The sequence below is a fragment of the Xiphophorus maculatus genome, chromosome 15, assembly GCF_002775205.1.
Source record: "Xiphophorus maculatus strain JP 163 A chromosome 15, X_maculatus-5.0-male, whole genome shotgun sequence".
In the NCBI taxonomy this organism is placed as follows: domain Eukaryota; kingdom Metazoa; phylum Chordata; class Actinopteri; order Cyprinodontiformes; family Poeciliidae; genus Xiphophorus; species Xiphophorus maculatus.
In genome coordinates, this window is record NC_036457.1 from 6,563,343 (window position 1) to 6,590,002 (window position 26,660).

Sequence of the window (26,660 nt, forward strand, 5' to 3'; positions counted from 1 at the left end):
CAATGGCAGGGTAATAACAACAGAGTAGACCCACCAAGGCTGGAGACTGAACAATACTGGAAAGGCATATGGGAAAGGGAGGCGTCCCACAACAGCAATGCACAGTGGTTGATCTCTCTACGAGAGGACCATAATAACCTCCCTGAGCAAGCCTTGGTAACCATCACTGTGACAGATGTCCAAGAAAGAGTCTCAGGTATGAAAAACTGGACAGCACCAGGGCCTGACATGATCCATGCCTACTGGCTAAAGAAACTCACTGCCCTCCATGAGCGACTGGCAGACCAAATGAACCAGCTGCTACAAAGTGGGACTCACCCTGAATGGTTAACTGAAGGGCGGACAATCCTAATCCAGAAGGATCCATCAAAGGGTCCAGTCCCACCCAACTACCGACCAATAACCTGCCTCTCCACAACATGGAAGCTCATGTCAGGCATCATAGCGGCCAAGATAAGCAAACACATGGATAAACACATGAGCACGGCACAGAAAGGTATCGGTGTAAATAGCAGAGGAGCCAAACACCAACTCCTCGTAGACCGCACAGTTGCCCGAGACTGCAAAACCCGACACACCAACCTGTGCATGGCTTGGATTGATTACAAGAAAGCCTATGACTCAATGCCGCATACTTGGATCATTGAATGCTTAGAGATGTATAACATCAACAGGACTCTGAGAGCCTTCATTGCAAACTCGATGAAGCTGTGGAAAACCACCCTTGAAGCCAACTGCAAACCACTTGCACAAGTGTCCATCAAATGTGGCATATACCAAGGAGATGCTCTGTCCCCGCTACTGTTCTGCATAGGCCTGAACCCCCTCAGCCAAATTATCAACAAGACTGGCTACGGATACCGACTCAAAAATGGGGCCAACATCAGCCACCTTCTCTATATGGATGACATCAAGCTGTATGCCAAGAGTGAGCGAGACATCGACTCACTGATCCACACCACCAGGATCTACAGCACGGACATTGGGATGTCATTCGGACTAGAGAAGTGTGGTCGGCTGATCACAAAGAGGGGGAAGGTCATCCGCACAGAAGGGGTCTCACTCCCAGAAGGAACAATAGCAGACATAGAGGACAGTTACAAGTACCTAGGTATACCACAAGCAAATGGCAACCTCGATGAGGTCACAAGGAAAGGAGCCACAGCTAAATACCTCCAACGAATAAGGCAAGTCCTGAGAAGCCAGCTCAATGGCAAGAACAAAATCCGCGCAATAAACAGCTATGCCCTGCCAGTAATCAGATACCCTGCTGGAATAATTAGCTGGCCAAAGGAGGAGATAAAAGCCACTGATATTAAGACTAGAAAACTACTAACAATGCATGGAGGATTCCATCCCAAATCCAGCACCCTGAGACTGTACACGAGCCGCAAGGAAGGAGGCAGAGGACTAGTGAGTGTGAGAACCACAGTCCAGGACGAAACAACTAAGATCCATAAATACATCAGGGACAAAGCCTCAACAGACAATGTGCTCAGTGAATATCTCAGACAACAGGGAACGGAGGTTGAGGTGCCAGAGATACCATCATGGCAGGACAAGCCCCTACATGGGATGTACCACCAGCAAATAACCCAAGTGGCTGATATCAGTAAATCCTACCAATGGCTGGAAAAAGCTGGACTCAAGGACAGCACAGAGGCCCTCATCCTGGCCGCCCAGGAACAGGCCCTAAACACCAGAGCAATAGAGGCCCAGATATACCACACCAGACAAGACCCAAGGTGTAGGTTGTGCAAGGAGGCCCCTGAGACAGTCCAGCACATAACAGCAGGGTGCAAGATACTGGCAGGGAAAGCGTACATGAAACGACATAACCAAGTTGCAGGCATAGTGTACAGAAACATCTGTGCAGAATATGGACTGGAAACCCCGGGATCAAAGTGGGAAACACCCCCAAAGGTGGCGGAGAACGCCAGAGCTAAGATCCTGTGGGACTTCCAGATCCAGACAGACAAAATGGTAATGGCGAACCAACCAGACATTGTCGTAGTGGATAAACAACAGAGGAAAGCCGTTGTGATAGATGTAGCAATACCAAGCGACTGCAACATCAGGAAAAAGGAGCACGAGAAACTAGAGAAATACCAGGGCCTCAGGGAGGAACTGGAGAGGGCCTGGAAGGTGAAGACCACAGTGGTGCCTGTGGTCATCGGGGCCCTCGGGGCAGTCACCCCCAAACTGGACCAATGGCTACAACAGATCCCAGGAACAACATCAGACATCTCAGTCCAGAAATGTGCAGTCCTTGGCACAGCCAAGATACTGCGCAGAACCCTCAAGCTCCCAGGCCTCTGGTAGAGGACCCGAGCTCAGAGGATAAGAACCACCCGCGGTGGGTGAGAAGGGAATTTTATATATATATATATATATAATTATTTATGGATATTTGATGAAATGTCCATCCTGCACTTTAACTGTTACAATAGTGAAGGTCGTGCCTGAACTTTCACTTCCATTTTTTAAAGGGGCTTCAAGTGGTTGGCGATTGTGCGATTGAACATTTTAGTGGTTGATTAAATGTGATGCATAAGGCAAGTGAAATGACACCTGCAATAATCTGTAGCATAAACACAAGTGTACTAAAAATATTTAGCACTGTTAACGTTTTATAATCTTACTTAATAAACTGTTGAAGTAAGAGCTTTAAAACATTGACTCCTTCACAAAAAGCCAGCTCATATGATTTTGTGAGCTTTTTATTCTTTCTTTTTTTTTTTACTCAGGAAAGTCCCTCCTGATACTAACAGTGAAAGAGAAAATAGGAGTTTATGTTTTCAGGGCAACATAGCATGCTTTCATTTTTGTCTTGTGTCTATCATCAATCATTTTGTAAACCCTGTGGCTATGTTTTATGACTTCTCTGAAAGTCTCTTATAGTGCCTTACTTCGGTATCAACAAGTTTAACTACTTTGCCAACCCTGACAAAATCCTCCATATGTGTTGATGTTTAATGATTCTGTTCAATTATATTTATTGTGAAACTTGTTCCAAATTCTGCAGGTATATTATAATAAATGCTTTGACTGAAGGAAAAGTGAAATGCAGACATTTTACGTTAAACAAGTATTCTTTTTTCTATCAGAGCTTAACACTTTATTCCAGACTATAACTCTCCTTCTTTTTACTCTCCTCTCTTGTCCTTTCCTTCTCTCCTCTACCCCTCTTCAATCAGTTGATTTTTTTTTCTCTCAGCAATGATGATGAACGGGAAATTAAATCTTTCTGCCTCAGGGCCGAGTGTCTAATTAACAGAATATGAGGTCATTAATCAACAGCGGCCAACAGGCAAGGTTGCCTACTTTACAGTGTTAAACGAAAAATGTTTTAGTATTAACTAGCTGAGCAATGTTCAAATAATAACTGGCTTTATCAAATTAAAATCTCAAAGAAAGAAGTAGAGATGTTGGACTAGTGATCTTTAAGAGCAAAACATGACAAAAATTATTCTTGCTAAAGTTTCTTTCACTCTTTGTCATTTCTTATCTTAATTTTCCTCATGTCCTCTTTTTGTTAGGGAAGATTACAACATTGTTACCATGACAATGTAATGATTTTGTTTGTCTCTGATGCTTGTTATCATGGCAACCCACCTTTGCTGACATTTAAAGAAAAGTTCATTTCAACATCTTCTCTCCTCAGCTTTCACATAGACTTAGATTTTGCTCTAGAAATGTGGGTTGGTGTCTAGTAAGTAGTTGTTTATGACAAAATATAGATATCCATTGGTGGACAGCCTTGCATTATATGTTATATCACTCTGCAGTGTAGGCAGAGTTGCTACCTCGGCGAGGTTAAACACCTTTCCCAGGGGAGCAGATCTGTTATGCCTAGAATTAACATAGCATTAACTTCTCCAGAACCTTGTGGGATGAGCAGGTCGGAGGGATTGCAAAGCAGGTTAATGGCTTGGAGATGTTGGTTCACTGCCTTGCCTAAAGGTACAGGATCATGAACTGATCCCTTTGCAGCCGAGTGCATTATTGACACCCGGCTGCTAATAATGCCAGCCGGGTGTGGAACAGTGGTTGCAGTGAATGGGAAATTAGACTTCGGAGAGGATTAGAGACATAGCCTTTAAGTAGGATTTTTCCAGAGAGGAAAGTCTTCAGTTATGACAGTAAATGCCTGGCCTATGGGAACGGCAGCTATGTTTATGTTGGAACTGATTGTTAAATTCTCCTTGAAGGCATGGCAAAATTTGAATAGGCAGCTCCAAAAATATTCAGCATAACAACAGATTAGCAACTTCCAAGAGTCTTCTTATAGAGTTACTGTGAATGTGTGGCATCTCAAAGATGATGGGTGATGTCAGAAGACAATTAATAATCTGTTAAGGTAGTTTTTTAAATTAAATGTATTTGCAATTGGGAAACTTTTTTTGCTTTAACCTAGATTTATTTGTCCCACTTACTAATCACTCCTTGAACCAAAGGCAGTGTTAAATGTGTTAAGTGTCCATGGATGGTTAGTAAATTTTTTAAGAGCTAAAACTCATCTATGTAATCTCGCTGGGGGCTGATGCTGGCAGTCCACCATGGAGAGGGCTGGGAAGCTATGTTGGCAAAGAACATAGCGCCAGTTGAACATTCACAGGCTGAAACTCTGAGGCTCAGCAGACTAAAGCAGATACTCTCGACTCATAATGTTGTCAGCCAGTAAAACTCTAAACCTATTTGGCATGCCTTTCTCTCCAAGTCTCCTCTTTTTCCGCTTTCTTTCAATAGCAATTTTTCAAATGAGGGAGGAGAAACAGAAAGACAAAGATGAAAACTGCAACTGTGTCACTGGATGTTTTAATAATGAATCACGAGAAATGCATCAACACATCATTAAAAATAACATTAAAGTCACCTTCTTTGACAGCCTCTCTGGTATACCTTGACTATAAACTTAATGGTGGTGGTGTCAGTTGAAGTGCAGTCAAAGTAAAGCTTGATTTGTGGAGCACTGAGACTGCTAAGTCCAATTAGCCTTTGTTCACCTTCCTAAGTTGTATGTTGGTCAGATCAGCAAGGCTATGGCCTGATTGTTTGGACAGAGCTTGTTGAATTGTGTCCTGCTTTGCTTATTTAATTATTTACTGTATTTTTGTATTCTTTATTTGGATTTGAATGTGTATACTGTAGTTAGAAAAAAGCCCTCATATTTATGTATCATATAGCTGGAGCAAGGAGCAAGATTAGAGTTACTTAGGCCATTAAGTCTGGGTAAATGTGGAAAAGTTTCTACAAGTTAGTGATATTTTTCATGCAGAAGAAGGAAATAGGAGGCAGGGGTAAAGGAAGTGGAAGTGAAGCAGGGGTGCTACCAAAAATGTTTTTCTGTACCAGTTTGATGTCTTCTGGACTTGATGTGTTTGTGACTGAAGAGAGGACAAAGTCTTTAATCTCTTAATGCCAAAATGTGTGCAAATTCCTCCCATCTGCTGAACTTGAGATGCATGTTTTCAATTTCATAAATTTGGTCCATAAAAGCAAATAATTCATGCAACACAGTTGGAAGAAAACGGAAGAGCTTTATGTGGATGTATTCCAGTGGTCATCTTTGCTATAAAAAGCAAAACATTTGGTCTGGCTTGGTTTTAATTATAAACATTCATCATGTTTTGCCTTTGAACTAGTGAAATTCATATGTATATGCATACATATCACCAGATAGTTGATGTTTATTACGAATAATTGGCAGGTTGAGAAACAAATGAAAAATAACTAAATCAAATTAATGTAAATATAGTTAAACTAAACAAATAATTGTATTGTTTCTCCATATCACTGCCACACACCTGTTATTTTTGTGACACATTTAAGTCTTAAGGCTGTCATAGCATTTTTTTCAGGCTCATGATTATGTCATCATTCTATTAGGAGCCATTTTCGACTTTGGCATTTCAAAGGCATCAGCCATTTTAGAAACTGGCAGACTTAAGGTGTCAGATGTTCTTGGCATCATGAAGTCGGCTTGGATGCCACAGATCGTGTTTGAATGCATCTAGTTTCATGAACTGTCTCTTACCCACATTTTCCCAGGCTATTTTTGTCTCAGGTTAGTTGTTATCATTAGTGTGATTGTGTAGGTCATTGGTAGGACTTTTACTGGAAATCATGTTAATGTTAACATCACTCAACAGGTTTAACACACTGTTTATCTATTTGCTGGAGATATACAGTATATATAGATATCTATATATCTATCTATCTCTCTTTCTCTCTCTCTCTCTCTCTCTCTCTCTCTCTCTCTCTCTCTCTCTCTATATATATATATATATATATATATATATATATATATATATATATATATATATACACTGCCTTTTTTTAAGGCAGTGTAATTACTTGGTAAGGCGCCAAAGGTTATATTTTGCAGTGTTGTGTGAGCTCTGACATATCTGGGTCTCTAACTGATAGAAGTATTTTTAGCTGGCAGCTATCTTAATGACACTTTTTTCATGTAACCATTTTAGCATCAGTGCCAAAAAGTATGAAATAAGAATGATGTTCATCAGTTAGTTCCTGATTGGTTTTCTTTTTGGGACCTTTGGTGGCAGTTACAACCAGCAAGTAACTTTATTGTAATAAATAAAGAGGGAAACATCTTTCAGCTGTTATTTGTGCAAAAGTAGGCATGTAAGTTGGTACTAACAACAACTGAAGAGGAGAAATCAAGCAGAAGGAGCTACCTAAATAACTACAGTGGTGAATGATGTGTCCATAACTAGATGCTTGCGTTCTTTTGTTGAAAGCCCACAATGTTCCGCTTTGTTCTGAAGGGAGTGTTTTATCACAGTAGATTAGCTAAACAATAATTCATAATCACAATTGTTTTTATGACTACTGTATAATGTATATCGAGCATAAAACAATATGCAATTAAAATAGAACAACTTTTGTTATTGTCAAGGCCTATTTTACGTCATTGTACCTTTTTTGTGTTTAGATATCTTAATGGTAATTGTTAATTATGTCCTATTATACACTCCACGTGGTGTTTTCATCTGCCTCTCTCCACTGCTAATCTTTTCAATTCTTCTTTTTAATACGAACAATGTATATTATTCCTGAAAGTCGAAGATTAGTCCAATGGCTCAACTCAGTAAATTGAAAGTGCTATAACAAACTGGTCTTTGTGTTATCTTGTGTATTTCATACTACTTCTGCTGAACAAATACAACCTTTAATAAAAATAATTTGTTTGGCTAATGTATCATTTATAACCAGCTAATGTTAGGTTATCAAATTAATACAAAGGAGGGAAGTATTGCATTTCATCATATTGCAGAGCAGCAACATCTGGTGGAAGTCTTAGCTGATTAGTAGAACATCTGGATGGGCTGGCTCTTTGTACACCCAGATTAAGTTTTTTTTTTTTGCTTCATTTTCTGCAGTAGTCCATTGGGAATATAAAGTATTAAAGTGCTTAGTAGTATACCAAAGTCTAAAATGCCTTCACTAATTTTCTCATCCAAAGAAACTGACTCCTTTATGAACGAGATTCAAGACTTTTCTGACCAAAATAGCAACCCACCCTCTCACCAACTTATTGTAGCAAACTTTTATCTGCCTAGGAGCATTTCGGCAACAGATTTTTAATAAGAACCGTATATTTACACTGTTTAAAAAAAAAATAAAAATTTTAAACGGTTCTCTGGTCAAATTAATATTGTACAAAGATAGCACTAATGTGCATAATATACTTACTAAATAAACTGGAAGTTTATCTAAAGTAACGGAATTTATTTATTTTTTTAACTAAGCATATGGGCAATTATATTATGATTTTAGCATTGAACTAACTCTTGTTTCATCTTATGGAAGAGCTTCAATGAAACCTGATCATTGTACAATTCAAACTGAGCATCTTTATTGATCGATGAGGTTCCTTTAAGATGCTTCTCCAACACAACAAACTCAGTCACAGATTTGGTTAAAACTAATCAAACTTTTGTCTCAGCAGCACAAACCCAGCATTCAATAAAAAGTCCAAAAATGTTTAGATTGTGGAGGCAATGACTCATAGGTATCTGTATCAGAAAATGAACCAGGAAGCAGATAGAAAACACAATGATAAGCTGACTTTGACTTAAATCCTGTTTGTCCCAAATGAAAAATGTCTGTTAGTCATGGGTTAAATTTACTGCTGTTTTTCTGGGAAATGCTCTCTGGGTAATTCTTATGCATAATGGTGAAAAGATCCTACACAGAGCAGTGGGTTTATTCATGTAGGTACATGCAAGACAAGCTGTGGGCATACAGCCCACTCTTGGCAACTACAGTCATACTACTGACTGTCTTCACACAAACTGCCTCCTCAGAGGGCACCATTAAGCAGTCTCTCTAGGCACTGAATTTGAATAAGTATTGTGTGCACAAACAGAAACAGCTGTCACAAAAAGGAACTCATTCTTGGCTTGCATTCACAAGTTTCTTACTTTTTCTGATTATTTGGGATGTTGATCTTCATACTGTACTTACTGAACTTTTGCTTTGTCCTTTCCTGCACTCAGGTTCCTACATGTTTGTGGATGTTTCTCAGTATGATGTTGGGGAGAAGGCCAGGTTTCAGCTGCCAGTTATGAAAGAGAACGACACTCACTGTATCGACTTCAACTATCTCCTGACAAGCCCTGATGGCTCCAGCCCAGGAACCCTTAATATCCTGGTGAAGGTACGGAGTACTAATCCAGAGAAACTCCTCTAGTTTTTTCCCACCTTGGTGAAGGAGCCTCTGGTTGTAGCGGCTTAATGGTCTGAGAATGATTGCTTTACTTTATTTAGTTTTTGTCTATCCCTAGGAGAAAAAAAGTATAAATTAAGTCCAAATGTAAACCTTAGCCACCATCTGTGAATAATTTTTTTTTCTTCCCTTAGGTTACATTCGATGAGCTGGAATGCATTAATTTAAGCAAATGAAAGCTTTTGTTTGTCACAGTTGTAGATGGAAACCAGAGTCCCTCCAGTTAAAACAACAACAAAGAAAATTTAGAGAAAAATGTCATCTGTTCTTTAGTGAAACATTCCCACATTTTGTGCATCAAACTTACGTTTGCTAACTTGGACAAAGGAAAGGAAATAAAAATAATATCCTAATAACACATAAATTTGATAAACCAAAAAGCCCATTTCACTTTCTGGTTCTGAGTGAAATTAAATTTTTCTTAAATTATGTGTTTTAGTATTTATTTTCCTTTTTTTCCTTTTTATTTTTTATTTATTTCTGTCAGATTTCAGAAGTTTTAAATTGATCATATTTTTTGTTCAGGTGGCACAATGTAAAAATTGCAATATATTCTAAGTGTTTTGAACTTGCATTTTTCATTTTAACATAATATTTAGCCAGTTGGACAGAGTCTAACTGCAGCAGATGCTCACACTGGACATGAATGACATCAACCAAAAATGTGGAAGGTCAGCAGTTGATGGAGGCGTAGATGCAAAAGACTGTAAAGGAGATAATAGATATACCACAACTCCTATCAGCACCACAGTACTTATGTTAAATTACTGTAATTTAAAAAAACTTTTTTATTATGGTGCAGCCTTATGTTATGATACAAACTGGAACTGGTCCATTGGGAGCTTTTCACAGTATGACGACCATGAATAACAATAGAATGGCTTCATGGTTTTAGAATATTTAAACAGTATTTTAAACTAAAATGCTCACATTAACGTGCTGCTTTAGTTTGTCCTTCACTGAGCGCTAATACTGGTAATCAGCCCTTACCTAAAATAAACCATCATAAGTTTGTCTGGTTTATCACATGTTCTTATCATTGAATTTGTAAATCTGCAAACCATGTGCTGTTTGGGTGACTCCTGTAAAACATTGTATTTTGTACTATTTCTAGGTAAACAAAGGTCCTTTGGCAAACCCAATATGGAACGTGACATCCTACACTGGTAAAGTTCCGCTTATTCTGTTGATCTGCACTTTTGTGATTTCATTTTCTCATGTTGGCTCTAATTATGTTCTCTAGGTAAAGGCTGGCTGAAAGCTGAACTTGCCGTGTCCACCTTTTGGCCTAATGAATACCAGGTAAATTTGTGAGTTTCAGCCAAGGGCTATGTAGAATGATTCATATCCAGTAGAGTTAATGTGAAAACACACATCATGCACAAAGGCAGACACATACTCATGCTGTGAGGCAGGCTGCTGATTTATTTGTGTTGACTGAGTCTCAGGAGGTGACGATTAGGCTAGGGTGTGTGTTTATGCGTACATGTGTTTGCATGCTTGTGAGCATGTCGTCACAGTTGCCTTTGACATAACCAACATTGTCTTTAATGTTTTTTTATGTATTATTTATGCATCTTTAATGAGCACCTGAAGAGAGCATTGCAGGACCATTGCGTTAGGTTCCATTATACTGATTTTGTGTGTATGTGCGTGTGTGTGTTTTGTTTTGTTCTTTCTTAAATTGTGTTTGTGTGTTTGGCGGCTGTTGTTAACACATGTGCTCATGTTTTCAGGGTATCCTGTTGCTGAATGTTCTTGTAGGCATAAATATAGATCAAGCCATCACACACAGCCTGGGGACAGTATACCACTACTATAAGGCCAAGTGCAAAGCGTCCCCCAAATGGCCCATCTGGTGCCCTCATCCCTCTGACTGTGGCGGGAGCTCACAAGCTCGAAACCCACGTGTCAACATGTTTTAATTGAACATAATCATCTTAATTTGCTGAGGCGCATGTAACGTTTTCAGACTTTGAAGCAGGTTATTGGCCCTGAGGTTATGAAGCTATTTTGTCATGTTTGAACACGCGTCTATCTTAGCACTTTCGCTTGACTGATTTCTCCAGGGGAAATCTTTTCTCATGTAGACATACTGTACCCTCAGAGACAGAAATAGATGAACACACAAACCACATACACCTACACATAGCTTTTTCCTGGAGTGGTAATTATCAATGATGCCATTATTTCATCTATTTCGACCATGAAAACTTTGTCTCTCAAGATCATGAAACGATTTTAATTTCAGTACTTTGTGGTTTGGAACCAGTAATATAGTGAGTTTTTACATTAGTATGTTTATATTTTTTATATAGAAATCTGACAACACAGTTGAAATAGACATTTATTTGAACCCCTTATTTTGTCCATTGAAGCCCCATGATTGTGTTTTTATTTCTTGCTGAAAGCATAGCTACATCATCCTTTTACTTTATTTATACTCAAAATTGTGAGTTGCAGATGTGCTTGGAATTTCTTTTTGTTGCAGTTTCGTCAGCATACTTCAACAAAGAACTGAGCTAGTATTAAATTTAGCAACATGCTGGCAACCTCTTTGAGAAAAGTTCCAAGAACACCAAGACCACATTTGATTTTTTTCCCCCTTGCACCTTTTTTTGGTATAAAAAAATATTTATGCAACACATGAGGGGTTTATGTGTGCTATCGTCGTATTTGCAGATGTGTTTGAAGGGGTTTCTATGACTTTCTAATGTCAAGGAATATTTTGTTTTTAGGAATGTCCGTGTATACTTAGCAGAGGAATGACACACTGATTCCAGTTTCAGTTGCACCTACATTCTGTTTTAAGTAGTTTGTTTTTTTTTTGTAGCCATTATTGACTTGAGGCACTGGTAAGATTTTCTTTTCTTTGCCTCGCCATTAGAAATCTATCTTCTGTGTTTTGCTGCTAGAACATTTTGTTGTTGTTTAGCTTTGGTTAATATTAGTTTGCGTGTACAGGCAGCCTGTGTCTGGAGCCAAATTTACATTTCTCAGAATTCAGACTATAAAATGAGATGAAAAATATCTCCTCCCTGCAGCTTTAAAACATTTTTGATTCAGTGCCCGTAGATGCATACATCAAAGTGATATATGCAACCGAATGATAAGAGGATGTATGCCTTCGCCAAGCTCCACTTTGGAGTGATGATATGTCAGTCCTTTGCCTTCAGCATTTTAGAGCAGCTTTGCCTGTGTGAGTACTTGTAAACATGTGCTATCAATAATCTTGTAGCACAATGATGAGATCAGCTCGTCCGCAAATATTTGACACCTGGATGATCAGAAGTTGCTAGTGTACAATCCGTAACTTAAGGGATTTTGTGGCTGATGATGAAATGTATCATTACATCAAATGGCGAGGTGAAATAACTTATTGCCAAACTGCAGTGACCCGCAGGCTTCAACTTATTTAAAACTTATTTCAGTTCCAAAAGCTATTATAGAAGATATTATCAGAGACTAAAATACTCTGAGTTATGTGAAACATGATTTACTAAAGATTTTACTGCCAAAAGATGTGGTTTGATAATTAAAACTATCAAAGATTCAGATCTCAAGTTGGAGCTATTTAAGTCACCAAAGAGAATATGATCAGAGAAAGTAAAATAAATGCAAGAATAAAATAATATGTTTTATCAATCAGACAGAGAGTAAGAATGTACTTAGTAACGTCTCCATGTGATGATAAACTCTTGTGGGACCTAAAGTGTTCCAGACTCTAACAACAAAGGGTTGGTAATTTGGTTGGATAATTTATTTAACAAAGTTCTTAAAGTAACAGATCATAGCTCAAAAATATTTGAAGTCTTTTAGATGACAAACTGTTTGTGACAACTCATGTGCTTAACTTTTTAACGACATTTACATTTCTGAGTTCCCTCAAAATGTCCTTGATGAACGGCTTTGGACATGTCTGTAGCCCAAAACTGTTATTCATGCTAAAGATAGCACCTGTCAGCTTACATAAATGTACATAGAAGTGAGAACATTTCATGATGCCCTGTTAAAAAAATATAAAAGGAGAGCAATAAATGATCAGGAGAATCAAGGCGGAGAAGACGTGTTAGCTGGTTGTCAAGCAGGTTGAGACGATGGTATTAAAAGTCCGCTGATGTCTTTCTGCTAGGCACTGCAGTGAGCTATGAGTGAAAGATGATAGGTGAGAGAGAAAAGATAGATTGGAAGGGGAGGGAGACTGAAAGAGGGAGACTGTGACAAGCAGAGAAGATAAGCTATGGGTAAACAGTTCACGGCAGATTTCCCTTTAGAGGTGATGAATGACAACAACTGCTCACCCCTTTGCTCTCTTTCTCTCTCTGCCGCTCTTTTTGATGGCTGCCTCGTTTTCTTTCCCATTGCTTTTCCTCTCTGTTCATTACAGCGCTCCACACTGAGCAAACAGTGTTGGAACACAGATGGCAAGCGAGACAAAGAAAAGAAAATCACAGTGAGGAAATAGAAATTGATGTTGATGAAACAATAAAGAATGAAGGGAGATGGACGTCCATTTAACAGTGACAGATGAATCTGGGAGAGTAATTGTAAGAATGATGAGGAGAATGAGCTTTTTAGATAGAGAGATAATAAACTGGCAGGGAATTCAAGCACTTCTTGCAGCTCTTGGAGTGAAGGTTGCAAATGTGGAAACTGAGCTATGGTTATTTTCTTCTATGTCAGACAGTTCCCATAAAGTCTGGAAAAGTATGGAATTTAACTTCAGTATTTGATAGGGCTGGATAAGTAAAAAGAAAATGTTTTGTATTTATATACTTTATAGTTTGTTTCAGTGTCTAAAAGTCAAAGTCTTGCTTGTTTCGGTTTCCCTGCTTGAACCAGTCTGATTTAAATGATTGGACATTTGCATGCTAATTTTTAATTCATTTTTGTGATTAAGATGTTTTGAAGCTGATAAACATCTAAAGTTTGAACTCATCCTAATGCAGCATTACATACTGAGAACACACACAGCAGTGATTTGAACAATGCAACACAAATTCAGTTAAAAAAAATTACAAAGAATCTCAGACTTCTGTTTGCAAGTTTTAACACTATGCTATTGTAATCCCTGTTGTGTGGGATTACAACAGGCTAACTATTTCCTTTATATATCCTACACATATCATTGATATAGAATTACAGTGACAATTATGAAGATAATGAAAGCTAAATTTGACTCCTTTTTTTCTCAGGTTATATTTGAAGCAGAGGTGTCGGACAGCAAAGCCGGCTACATCGCCATAGATGACATTCAGGTGCTCAGCTATCCATGCGGTGAGTCATTATCATGCCAGCAATTAGTCCTAGTTCGCTGAATAGAAGCTGATAGCTTTGGCCACTAATTAGACTATACCTAGGATGGTTTCTGTTGCAGCTGAACGGGTAGATAAGTAGGAAGGTGACACAGAAGAGGACGGATGCTGCAAAAAGAGAAAGACAAGCAGCAGAGACATAAAAATGGAGAGAGGGGTTGTGGGAAAAGAAAACAGAAAGATAGAGGGAACAGGAGAGGGTGAAGCGGGAAATGAGACAGTATTAGGGCAATCATGGAGAGAGAAGATTCTGACCACTCAGCATTTTCTCCCCCCGTTTAACCCAGAAGCACACACGGTGCAAAGACACACACAGAGCAAACAGTCACTGTCTTGTCTCTGCTCTGACAGGAAAGAGATTGGAGCGACGATCCATTTTAAATTCTGGCTACGTCCTAGGTCCCCTTCTTTCCTCACTTGAGTGTTTCCACACTGCTAGAGGCGAAAAAGAGTGGTGACGACAGTCTCACACTGTTAACAGAGTGGTCTGCTAATCTAAGGCCACAGGCATGTTCCTTGAAGGTCCTCATGTTAGCAAGAAAGCCATTACTATGTAGTTTATCTCATCTATCTGATTGGAGCAGAAATTTTTCAAGACAATTCTGTGTCTTAATGCATTTTATTGATTAAAAGTCACAAAAATGAAATATCTTGTACCTTTCCCTCTGGAGTTTATCCCTTAGGTCTCTTTCTCTTTGTTAGAGGTTGTTGTTATAAACACATTGGTAAACCCAGACAACAAACTCTAGAAATATAAAAAGAGGATCCTCAGACCCTTAAAGGCAGCAGGACTCCTAAGTGGAAGGAGCAAGTTTTCTAAAAGGAATTAGGACTTAGTCTCCACAGTAGAAGCATTCATTCTCACAGCTGCATTTCTGGACACAGGTTTGTGTGTATATGCATGTGTGTGTGTGCACATTTGCATGAACACGCCGGTGTGTGTGGGTTTTCAGTTACGGTAGGAGATACAATCTATGATTGCAATCATGCCACCAGAATAAAAACGTCATCACTGAAATACATTTTCTTGGTCTAAATAGCTTATTTCATTTCATTGGATTGTAGTTAAGAATTGGTTACTGCTGAAATTATGTATACTGGATGTGATGTTTATTTTACCTCAGGGCAATTCAGTGCTTTGATTTTCTCCAACTCCAATAAAATCTAATTGCAAAAAAATAATGGAACATTATGTTTCAAAATGTATACGGGGTAATAACTTGGGCTGTTTGATATCTCATTTATGCTTTCAACAGTCAAATAGAATGAAACAAAAACAAACAAAAAAACACACACGCATAAAAGGATAACTATTTCTTTGACCCAATTTCAGATAAGTCCCCTCATTTCCTGCGTCTTGGGGACGTGGAGGTGAATGCCGGGCAAAATGCCACATTTCAGTGCATCGCTACAGGAAGAGACACATCAAGCAATAAACTCTGGTTACAGGTAAGGTCAAATGCAGACACTAACATGAAAACACATCAAGATGAACTTTATTGTTCCCAGGGGCTATTTGTTTTGCAGTCAGAAAAGAAAACTGCAAATACAATCAATAGAAATGCAAAAATAACCACATACACCTAACCTAGATACAAAGATAGGCTTTTACACTCTGTTTTTGGGCCTCTGAGGACAATTTATTAACAATGCTGATACTAACTTATTTTTTTAAATGAACCATGTCTTGGGAACATTTATTTGGTCCATAACACAGACTATATATATGTGCAGTGGATCTAAGACACTGAATATTATCAAAATTGTGTTTTTTTTGGGGGGGGGGAATTAATCTCACCTGGGTAGCTTGACTATATGGTTTATCAAATTAATAAAACACTTTTACCTGAAGAATAATTTGATTCAAGAATTTAGTTCAGTTTAATTCAATTTTAAGTTATGAAACATTTACAATAATTTGTTTGGAAATGGTATACTGAAAACATTATGTAACATATATTTTCTTTTGTCCCCAGTTATTTTCTCATTTAAAGGATTAGTTGCAGAAAGCATTGGTGTAAGACTAATCAAAAAGTACAGTGCACTCCTCACTTAATAGCACCTCATGTGTTAAAGCTTATAAATTTTCTTTTTGCATTTTATATTTAATTCACATTGATGTGTTTGGTACAACTTCACCAAATCTCCTAATAAAGTTGTTTCTCAGCGCTTCAAGTGTCGCCGGAGTCTTCACCTAAAAATAAACTATTGTTTGCAATTCCTATTAAATAAATTTATTGAAATACATTCCTAAATTTACCTTTTTAAGTTGAGGAATTTGAAATGTTAAGTCAATGATTGCAGTTTCTCTTAGCCACCCTTTAAAATGAGAAGGTCAATGCAGCATTGCGTTAAAGCAAGGCAGTTGTGTGTTGATTTTTATGAAGAAAACTGCTACAACACTGTTCCCATAGAGTACAGTAAACATCTTTGGAGCAATAATTAAAAAGGTAGAAACAACTAAAACTGCCACAACAATGTTGGATGAGGACACAGGTATATTTTCACATCTGTGAGGATAGTAAGGGAGATAAACAAATTTCAAAGGTTACTATTGGAGAGCTGGAGCAATTTTTTCTTAAGGGTGCAAATAAAACCTAATTTACTTACCATCTTTGTTTGTATCTTTCATCAGTATGATATTGTGCATTTCTGTCCTTTTTACCCCTTTAAAAATGCTTTTTAAAAATAACAATTTATTAGTACAGCAAAAGATATTCTGATATGAAGCACATTAAACGTTAAAACACAAAACTGACATTTTCCTTATTGTGTGAGATTAAAGAAATGCTTTTTTGTCCTGTTGGGTGGCTTGACAGTTGAATATGCCTTTAAGTCTTCAGTTTTAATTAAATTCAGTTTATTTATAAAGCAAACACATCCAGTACAGTTGTCAGTTCACTCTAATTTTATATACATAATATAAATTTAACTGCAACCATTCTAAATCGGTGGCAGCTATAAATTCAGCCAATTTGGAAAAAGTTTGCCCTAAAAAAATCTTACCGATTGCATCAAGTCAGTGAGTTTTTAACGAACATGTGGTGACAGTTGATTGCAGTGAGTTGTTAACGTTTCAGTCCCTCATACAGTGGCAACATCTGGCAATAGTGAAAAGGAAAGACCCTTTTAATGTAACTTCTACGTTTAGCAGAAACAGACTTTACATGCAGTTAATAGCAGCAATAAATGCTTCTAATGCATAATTGGACAGTAGAAAAATAGCAGATTGATGAAAAAAGTGTCTCTCAGCAACCTATGTTTATATCAGCATAATACATACATAGCTCAGGATAACCTAATACACTCATATAGAAGAAAGCCTTAAGCTCCTCATGGACAAAAATCTTCATTCAAGATCCATAAACTTGTAATGAAATGAAAATTAGCCAGTCCCGACTAAATTCTTAACAGTTGAAGATGTAACAGATAAAATAATAAAAACATACGGCACAGTTTGCTCAGAGTGACATTCTGCAGAGATACATCTAAATATGAAGTGCTAAAGTCAGAGTTGTGCGCTAAGACACACACACATACTCACGCCAACTGTAAGCCATACATCTAGCAGCTGACATGATTAAGAGTTTAATGGCTGCTGATTTCATTATTGCTCCATTGTAGTCATGACCTTCAAACCTGCTTCAAACCTGCAGAAGGGGTTGAGAGTGTGTGTGCTGGTTTGTGCAGTCCAGTACTGACATGTGACCTTGATCAAGTCAGTTAAACTACCCTGCCTCTGCAGAATGTGATTTATCTGCTTGTTTTGTGTCTTCTCCAGAGAAGAAATGGAGAAGATATTCCTGTGGCCCAGACCAAAAACATCAACCACAGACGGTTTGCTGCCTCCTTCCACCTCAAAGAAGTCACTAATCAGGATCAGGATTTGTATCGCTGTGTCACCCAGTCGGAGCGTGGCTCCGGAGTGTCTAACTTTGCCGGTCTTATTGTGAGAGGTGAGATATTCAGAAATGTTTTTGATACATTTAGCATTTCTTCATCTGTAAGATTTATTGTTTTTTTATTTCTACCTGGTGAGGCACCACTTAGGACAACTGTTTCTGCAACTAAAGGCTTTCAAATTCTTGCTACATGTTCACTAATGCTTCTTTTATGGTATTAAAGACTCCAGGCGCACGACTGAGCTTAATTAAAATTCAGAAGACTCCAATATGACTACAAATCAATTATTGACATAATATGTCCCCCATTAAGCCCAACCAAACCACCATACATGTACAATCATTTTCCAAGCTTTCAGTTCAAAAACAAGACTAGGATTGAACTTGGACTAAAAATAAACTATATAGAAATAATCCACACCATCAGCTTTAAAGAGTCTGAGTCATTTCATTATCTGTAATCCATTATCATCAAAATGACAAAAAATGAAATGGCTCACTTTCTAAGTAATAGAAATTCCTACAGTCAGTAATATTAACTGATTAAAACTTCTACTAGAAAGTTTTATTATTTGGGGGAGGGGAAGTGGGCTTGCAATCGAGCATTAAATTCATCAGTAATTTGAACATAGTGCACACACCATATACAGTTTTAGGTTTTTACTGTGCAAATTAGCCAACATAGTTTAATAAGAGTGCTTATTAAACTAAGAGTGCTTAGTATCATCCTTGCTATGTTGTAGTATATACAGCACTTGGCATTTGTGAGATATACCATGGCTGCATTATGACTGGCAGCTCTTCAAAGGCCAATTTGCAACAATAGTCTGCTTTTGGTGAAGGTAACATAGTTTTTAATACTATAGTTAGCTGTTAAACAGGCAGTGGCCTGACTAATTAAACAGCTAATAGCAGCTTTTTGGACTCCTGATGTAAGATAAACGGCAGAAAAATATCGAATATTTTACACAATAAACATGACAGCTTGTAAACTAATTGTAGATTTTTGCCTACCTAAATCAAATAACAGTAAATTAATATTATATACATTATTTTAGCATAAGAAGGAATATTTAAAATTTTTTTTATTTATGTTTTTTGCTCTTTTTTGTCATTTTTTTCTCAATCTTTGTTCTGCTACTGCTGTACTGTTTCACAGTGTTGCAGGTGGTATTTTTACCTAAGGCCATTATTCCATGAAATTCTCAGAACATCCCATGCCTACTCATTACAAAACTGTTAGCCTGAAAACCAGTCATAAGCTATGCATAATGTCATCTTTTTCTTGACATTGTTACTAATAAGATGATCTTAATCATGTTCATTGCACAATATAGAATATAGATATATACAGTGTACAGCTTAACACTTGAATATCTTAGAAATTGGTCTGTGTCTTTCCTTTATCTTTTTTGCTTGATTAATTTATATTGTTTAAACCTTAAATAACATTTTTTTTCATAACTTCAAATGTCTAATTCCCTTACCAATCAAGTACAGCTCCTCTGAGTCTGACTGATTAAATGTCAGTCATTACCACAACATTTGCTAATGAGCAGAGCTCATGTGAGCTTATGTAGATCCATGTTTGCCAGTCTTGTGGCTGAATGTGTGTGTGTGGGCACTCACTCCGTCATTGTGCGGGTTAACTCCATTGTTGTCTGCGTGCACATGTGTGGGCCGTGGGCGGGCGTGTGTGGATAGGAAACTGTGTGTGGGCCCTAGCTGTCATGTGCTTCTGACATGTGGTTAATAAGGTGTCACCAATGTGTGTTTGAGATGGGATGCTTTATTCATTCATTTTCAATGGCTTACATATTCAGTTCATCTCCCAGGGAGAGACGGAGGAGGAGGGTGGAGTGAGAGGGGGGTAAAGGAGAAGGAGATTTGGGGAGAATGATCTGGGAGTGACAGTTAAAGGGTGGGGGAGGAACGGGAGGCTGGGGGAGTAAAGAGAAGTGTGAGGATGGTGGAAAAAGTTAAATGTAAATAGTCGGCTCATTATCCGAAGGATATCCACATCGGAATGAAGAACATGTCCGAATATGTAAACAGCACAGCAGAGTCTTATTTATTATTCTGCATAAAGATGACAGAGGAGGAAGAAATAACAAATCAAAGCTGAGGCGAGCATCGTGAATATGAATATTAAATAATCTACCTCATGTAATGGAGCGCTCACAGTGTCCGGTGGCGAGGCCTCAGCTGTCTATGTCGCTTGACCCCATTTCTGCTGTAACTGTGGATTCCAATTCCCTCTGGAAATAAATCGATTTGTTCTTTTCTTTTGATCAACAAAATCTGTCAGGCTTGGCAACGCATTTGTGGATTTACTAAGAATAAACAAGTGGCTACTGTTTATTTATCTGGAACGTCATTTCTGAAAACAAGAAAAGGCGAAGATGAGAGGGGTGAGGATTCTGCACGGCAGGAGCCGTATGTCTAAACTGGAAAGAAGAAGCAATCTACAAACATCAATCGAGGTTCATTCAGGATAGCGCTGCTTTTTGCTTACAGCCACCAAAGAGGATTTTACAGCTTTGAGGGTTATTGTTAATATTTCTGTTAGAAAGGCAAGACAGTAAAAGAATGGAAACACCGAGTATGCATGTGGAAGGAGAGTAGTCTCATGTTTATTTATTAGAAATCAAAAATATCAGGCTGGGAATGAGAGCCAGATAGATATCAAAGAAACAGGGAATATGTTTATTTTCTTAAAACACATGCATGTTGGAGATTTAAGGCTCCTGCAGGACGAAGACGGCCATGAATATGGACATATTCGAGCTGAAATGGTAAAAAGTTTTTCTTTGAACATTTTACTCGTTAAAATGTATTTATTATGAAATTGAGGCCAGCGAGGGAGTGCTGCAAAGTGGGGTATTACTTGAAGAGTCATGTTCTAGATAAGAATATGAAGAAGAGGAAAATGGAGAAGCAAAATCTTCGATATGTGCAAAAATTGTGTATGTTTCAAAGATTAGAACTCTCAACCAGGTTTCAAGCCTGATAATTGTACTAAATTAGTTAATATCACACTTGTGACACAGAGATGAACGTCTGCAACATGTCTATGAAGAATGACTAATTAAATATATATTAAACCAAAAATCATTATGACAGCATTAATGTATGCAATAATATCACATTAGCAAAGAACAGCCTGGATGCAATATTTGGTAGTCTACAATATTTGAGGTGTTATGCTTTCAATTCCACCTGCCAGAGATATATTACAGTAGTTTGATGGACTTTCTATGGACTTTTTATATTTATTTTATATTTCTATATTTTCCCACATGTGAAATAGATCTTAGTAACCAAGATGCTTAAGTTCACAAGGTGGTGAACACATTCGTAATAACAATAGTTTTCCACAGTAACATTGGAATTCCGTACATCCTTAATTTTTACCATCGCCATTCAGTGTAATAATATTTAATTAATCTTGTTTGGTAACCCACTATCCAGAATTTTGATATGAAGCAATAAAAGATTACAAAATGGGTGAAATATCTTGAGGCAAGTTTTAAACTGCAGTGATGCAGATATATTTCAGCATGAAACAAAAACTGTATTGTTGTCCAGTAGCCCTAAGCCTACAGTTCCAACACAGATGGATGAATGATGGCAAAGCCGCAGTCCTGCCATTCCAAGTTTTATTGCGGATAAACAGCATGAAAAGTACAAGGGAGTCCGACTGTGTATTGTAGTGTGTGTATGTATATGTGTGTCACTTTAAGTTTGGTCAGAGGATGGGTCTAATAAAGCCGTGCCCTCTGGTTCCCACTGTGACAGAGTGCATCATCATGTTAGCTTGTAGTTTACCCACATACACGAACACACGCATACACACACCACCATGCCAGCTTGCATTACGCACAACTGATGGCCTAAAAATCTCTTACAGTATTACTGTCACACAAGTGAATGAGGATGAACACGTTTGCTGTGTTGACTTTCATATAACAAACCTTGACATATAATCATGAGCTAAGAATGAGTTAAGAATGTCCATTTCTTCCAAATCACTAAATTATTTCTTCCACAAGTATGCTACTCAAATCATGCACACAGGTGCACAAAATCCATAGTTTCTTTCTTTCTTTTTTCAAGAAGCAGTGACAGTTGGGGCTTCAGGCATTATAGAAAGCCTTCTAACACAGTTTTTTGCTGTTGCAACACTTACACAATCCTATGTTCACTTTTTCCCGGGTCAGATGTCCTGCAGCGAGTTTCTTGGTGATGTTAGCAGCGGTTTGGGAAACCTAAACCTTATTGACAAGGTTGCTGATGATGGTCAACAAGTACAACGTGCCTCATGGATCAAAAGTCACATATGATTTTTTTTTGTTGCATGCCCTCTTTGTGTTTTTTGGTGTGCAGTCATGTTTAATATCACTTTATAAACCTTATAGTGCTGTGTCCTCTTGCAAATTTGTACATATATAAATATATATATTTTCTTGCTTAGTTTTCTGGAATAGGATGAAAGACATTAATCTTTCATTTTATAGATTAGGTCAAGATTGATAAACTCATTTGAGGTTTTCCCCATGTTCATCAGTTTTGTCATTATTATTTACATTCGACCCAAAAACTTGAAAAATGATTAGACAGTTCACACATGTGATTAATAATATAAAACTTTGTGTCAACAAACCCACCATGAGATATTGCAAATTATGCTACTGATGATTTGTTGTTGTTTTTAGGTCAACTGTACAAATGACAAGGGACTGAATAGAAAAAGAGAAAATTTTCATTTCAAACCAGCTTTTGTTTTTCCCTTAAGAGTTACTTAATGACCCAGTTAGGTAATATTAGTTATTTATCATTTATATATTTAATAGACTTTAAAGTGGGACACTTTATAATGCTTAATATCCAAGCTAAAAACAAACAAGAACCCAGTTTCTTAAAAATATGCATCATTCAGTATTCACTTCAATTCTTTATCTTATCCTCAATCATCTAGTTGTTTACTTGATAGTGTTGCTAGTTGACATATTGTTGACGTTGTTGGTTTTCTGAAGTCACTTCGACGTTCATTATCTGGATTCAGCTCCATCCGCCTGCGTGTGTATGTGATTGTACACATTTGTGTGTCTGTTTGCACATGTGCATGTGCTGTCAGACTTAACTATTTTATCTGTTCTAAAAAAGCCTCCTCCCAGCATGAACCCTGCTGACAGCCACATTCAGCACACAAAAAATGCCAACACACACTCATACAAGAAAAAAGGAGGTGTCAACAATGCAAAGTATGACTAATATTGGAGCAAACGCACATAGTAACACCAGGTGCTCATATTTAATTTTGATAACTTTGATGTATCTGACATGGAATTTTTAAAAAAAGTAGGACCTTTTCCTGTCCTCGTACAGAAAGTAATGTTCACTGCGTGAGGATGTGTCTTGGAGATAAATCTCTGAGATTTACAGTTTGCTTGGCAGGTTGCGGTCCATGCACGGCTGGAGTGATTAATGCATGTATTGATGTATGTATGACTATGTGTCGTGCAGATTAATCTGTCAGTCACACAAGTGTCACACTTTGCACTGATCAGATCATCACAGTCATTTTCATATAAAAATAAACACAATTCATTAACTGGAAACAGTGATGTACAGTATATGCACTGTGTGATCTATGCAATTAGTGGAAGGGAAGTCATTGCAATACTGATACTTCTCAAATTTTTGAGACATTCATGTGGTGAAATTCATATAAATAATGAGATAAAGCTAAAGAGGATTAGCCCCCTTTGGAAATTTCTCCTCATGTCAGTCTGATTCCAATTTAACATTCTGGTTTCCTGCTTGAATGGGTGCACATATCCCAACAACAATCTCACAAGTAAACATACATTATGGCCTCTAGGCTCTGACCTCCTCACTCCTTGCAGAATGCATTTGTGCAGAGATATTGGGAAGTGAAGGGTAAATATCATTCCCATGAATCAGAGCCTGCAGGTAGATGCTGGTGTAGGGATAAGCAGGCATGTCAAGTTTGAATGTAGCAAACCTTCTTGATTTGAAATTTATCAGAGGATGTACCAGAACAGAAATGACAAGTATCCATCGCTCTCTTGCAAGGCCAAGGTATTCCAACAGTATCGAGTTCTTGACACACAAGTTATTTCATTGCTAGTTTAATGTATGCAATTAGAAATAATAATAATCAGTTGAAGAAATGATTATTATTTTTGCTGTTGTTTCATATTATAAAGTTGCAGTATTGGTTTATAGTGTGTAATCCATTTTCGGAAGCACATTTAAACTTCCTGCTGTTCTTTTGTTTTCTCCTCAGAGCCCCCTCACCCTATTGCTCCACCCCAGCTGCTTGGTGTCGGCCCTACATACCTGCTGATTCAACTCAATGCTAATTCCATATTTGGTGATGGACCCATTATACTTAAAGAGGTGTGTTTTCTTTATGAGAAAATCTATCATTTTCAAGCATTCACTTGTACCTATGTATATAAATAAAGCTGTATTAGCATTTAACAGAAGTGTGTGTAATAAGTTTTGAAACGCTAACATTTTCTTTGAGAAAGGAATAAAAAGTTTTTTTAACTAATATTTTATGTTTGATTATTTTCTTCAGGTTGAATACCGGATGACATCAGGCACCTGGACTGAGACTCATGCTGTGAATTCTCCCAACTACAAGTTATGGCACCTGGACCCAGATACAGAGTATGAGATCAGAGTGTTACTAACGAGACCAGGAGAGGGAGGGACAGGGAAATCAGGACCACCTCTCATTACTCGCACCAAATGTGCAGGTAAGACAAAAATAGCATGGTAAACTAAAAGCTTTATGCATGAAAATTCTCAAAAAATGAGACTTTATCTTGTTTTTCTTGTAAATATAAATTATTTATCTTATAAATATTTCTTCCTGGTGTTTCTTACACCTAGGTTTTTATTGACTTTATCAACTGTTGCCCTTTATTTCAGAATCTGAATTTTTTGAGGGGAAGAGATATTTGAACAGAGAGTATGCATGCAGAGTATGAAGTGTGCAGTGAGAGGCTAAATTTAAGAGCAGAGGAGGAGGATGGTAAAGTCAAACTCAGAATATGGTTGCTCAGATGAAAGATGAAATTTTTCTTCTTTCACTCCTGGACTGTTTTTTCTAATGTTTTTACTTATTTTAGCAGCTCCTCCTTCTATATATCCCCCCTTCTTTCATAGTCATTGGCTTTCCACCCTTTCTCTGTGCCTCCCTCTCCTCATCTCCTTCGCTCTCTGTGGATCAATAGACGGAGGGCAGAAACACTGTCTGACATTTGTAGAAATAAACGACTGAAATATAAACACAGCTAGCCTGGGGGAGAGAGACAGCATGGGTAAAAAAAAGGTTGATATGAAAGAGAAAGAGACAGAAATAAAAGCAATGAGTCTGAATGAAAAACAGAAAAAGAGAGCAATGGAGATATGATGAAAAACAATAAGGCTGGGAAAGAAAGAGAAAAGAGAATCAGAGTGGGGCAAGAGAGCAGGAGGCGAGAGAATGATGAAACTGGGGAATGAAAATGAAAGAGATGAAAACTCATAACCACAGGGCCTGACTGATGTCTGCCAACCCCTCTGTGTGTGTGTGCGTATGTGTGTGAACTGGTGAATGAATTTGAATGAGAGTGTGTGCATCTGTTCTTGTTTATTGACAAAGAGGAAGTCATAGACTTGTTCAGGCGACTCATCTATTGAGTAGTTTCCTGTTTAACAGGAAGAGGAAATTAATCTTCTTACTACTCTTCCAAGTGGAACATTTCCGCATTAAAGACACAGATTTATTGTAATTTCAACAATGTGCTGGGACAGAATAAAGTCAAATCTTAATTTAAATAAGATCTGACTTCTTATTTTAGTGGTAATCAACATGGAAAGACTGTTGTTGATGCTTAGCAATTTTGATATCAGCCCAACCTGAGAATAACATATAAGATCACTGCAGTAAGATATACGCTTTCTATTACATTGAACCACAAATGTCAATGTATATAATATATACTTTAGGTGATAGACCAATACAATGTATTGCATAATTGTAAAGTGGAAAAAATAAGTGCTTTTCACATTTTGTTTTTACAAATGAAAGCATTCACATATCGATAAATCAAATCCCAAATTACATAATTGGTACATATAGTCCACCTGTTTGTAAATTAATTTCACTGTAATTATTGTAATTATATCAAGGCCTTTGAGGTTTGTTTTACCAGAGTACTGAAAACAAATGGCATCATGAAGACAAAGGACTACACCAGACATGTCACAGATAAGGTGCTGGAGTAGTTTAAAGCAGAATGGCACTATATAAGAATATCCACACATCTCAAAATGCAGCCTGGAATCTATCTTCTGAAAAAAGATAGATGCACCAAGAAAATATCTTGGTGCATCTTCAAACCTATCAAGATATTTAACTAAACTCAGAGGCATGACAAGAGGAGCATTAATGAAACACACAGTAGAGAACCTTTGGTTATGCCAGAGGAGCCGTAGCGATCCACAGCATGGGTGGAAACTCTGTTGACAGGATAACTTTTAGTCATATTTTCCTAAATCTAACCTTCAGAGAGGCAGAAGAAACTAATTGCTTAAAGAAAGCCCTAACAAGTAATTTTTACAGATAGCTAAAGAAGATGCAACCACATCTACTACAATTGCTAACAC

The 26,660-nt window shown here is 37.6% G+C and overlaps 1 protein-coding gene across 15 annotated transcripts in view; it reads left to right on the forward strand.

The window, feature by feature from the left end:
- ptprk (protein tyrosine phosphatase, receptor type K) overlaps nt 1–26,660 on the forward strand; it is a 106,646-nt gene that overhangs the window by 44,349 nt on the left and 35,637 nt on the right. For all 15 annotated transcript variants that reach the window (XM_023347505.1, XM_023347504.1, XM_023347509.1 and 12 more), the window contains 8 exons: nt 8,526–8,686; nt 9,870–9,921; nt 9,999–10,057; nt 13,951–14,032; nt 15,404–15,519; nt 17,852–18,026; nt 24,286–24,398; nt 24,583–24,763. In XM_023347505.1, the coding sequence (XP_023203273.1) occupies nt 8,526–8,686; nt 9,870–9,921; nt 9,999–10,057; nt 13,951–14,032; nt 15,404–15,519; nt 17,852–18,026; nt 24,286–24,398; nt 24,583–24,763 (939 nt within the window). The remainder of the gene's footprint in view (nt 1–8,525; nt 8,687–9,869; nt 9,922–9,998; nt 10,058–13,950; nt 14,033–15,403; nt 15,520–17,851; nt 18,027–24,285; nt 24,399–24,582; nt 24,764–26,660) is intronic.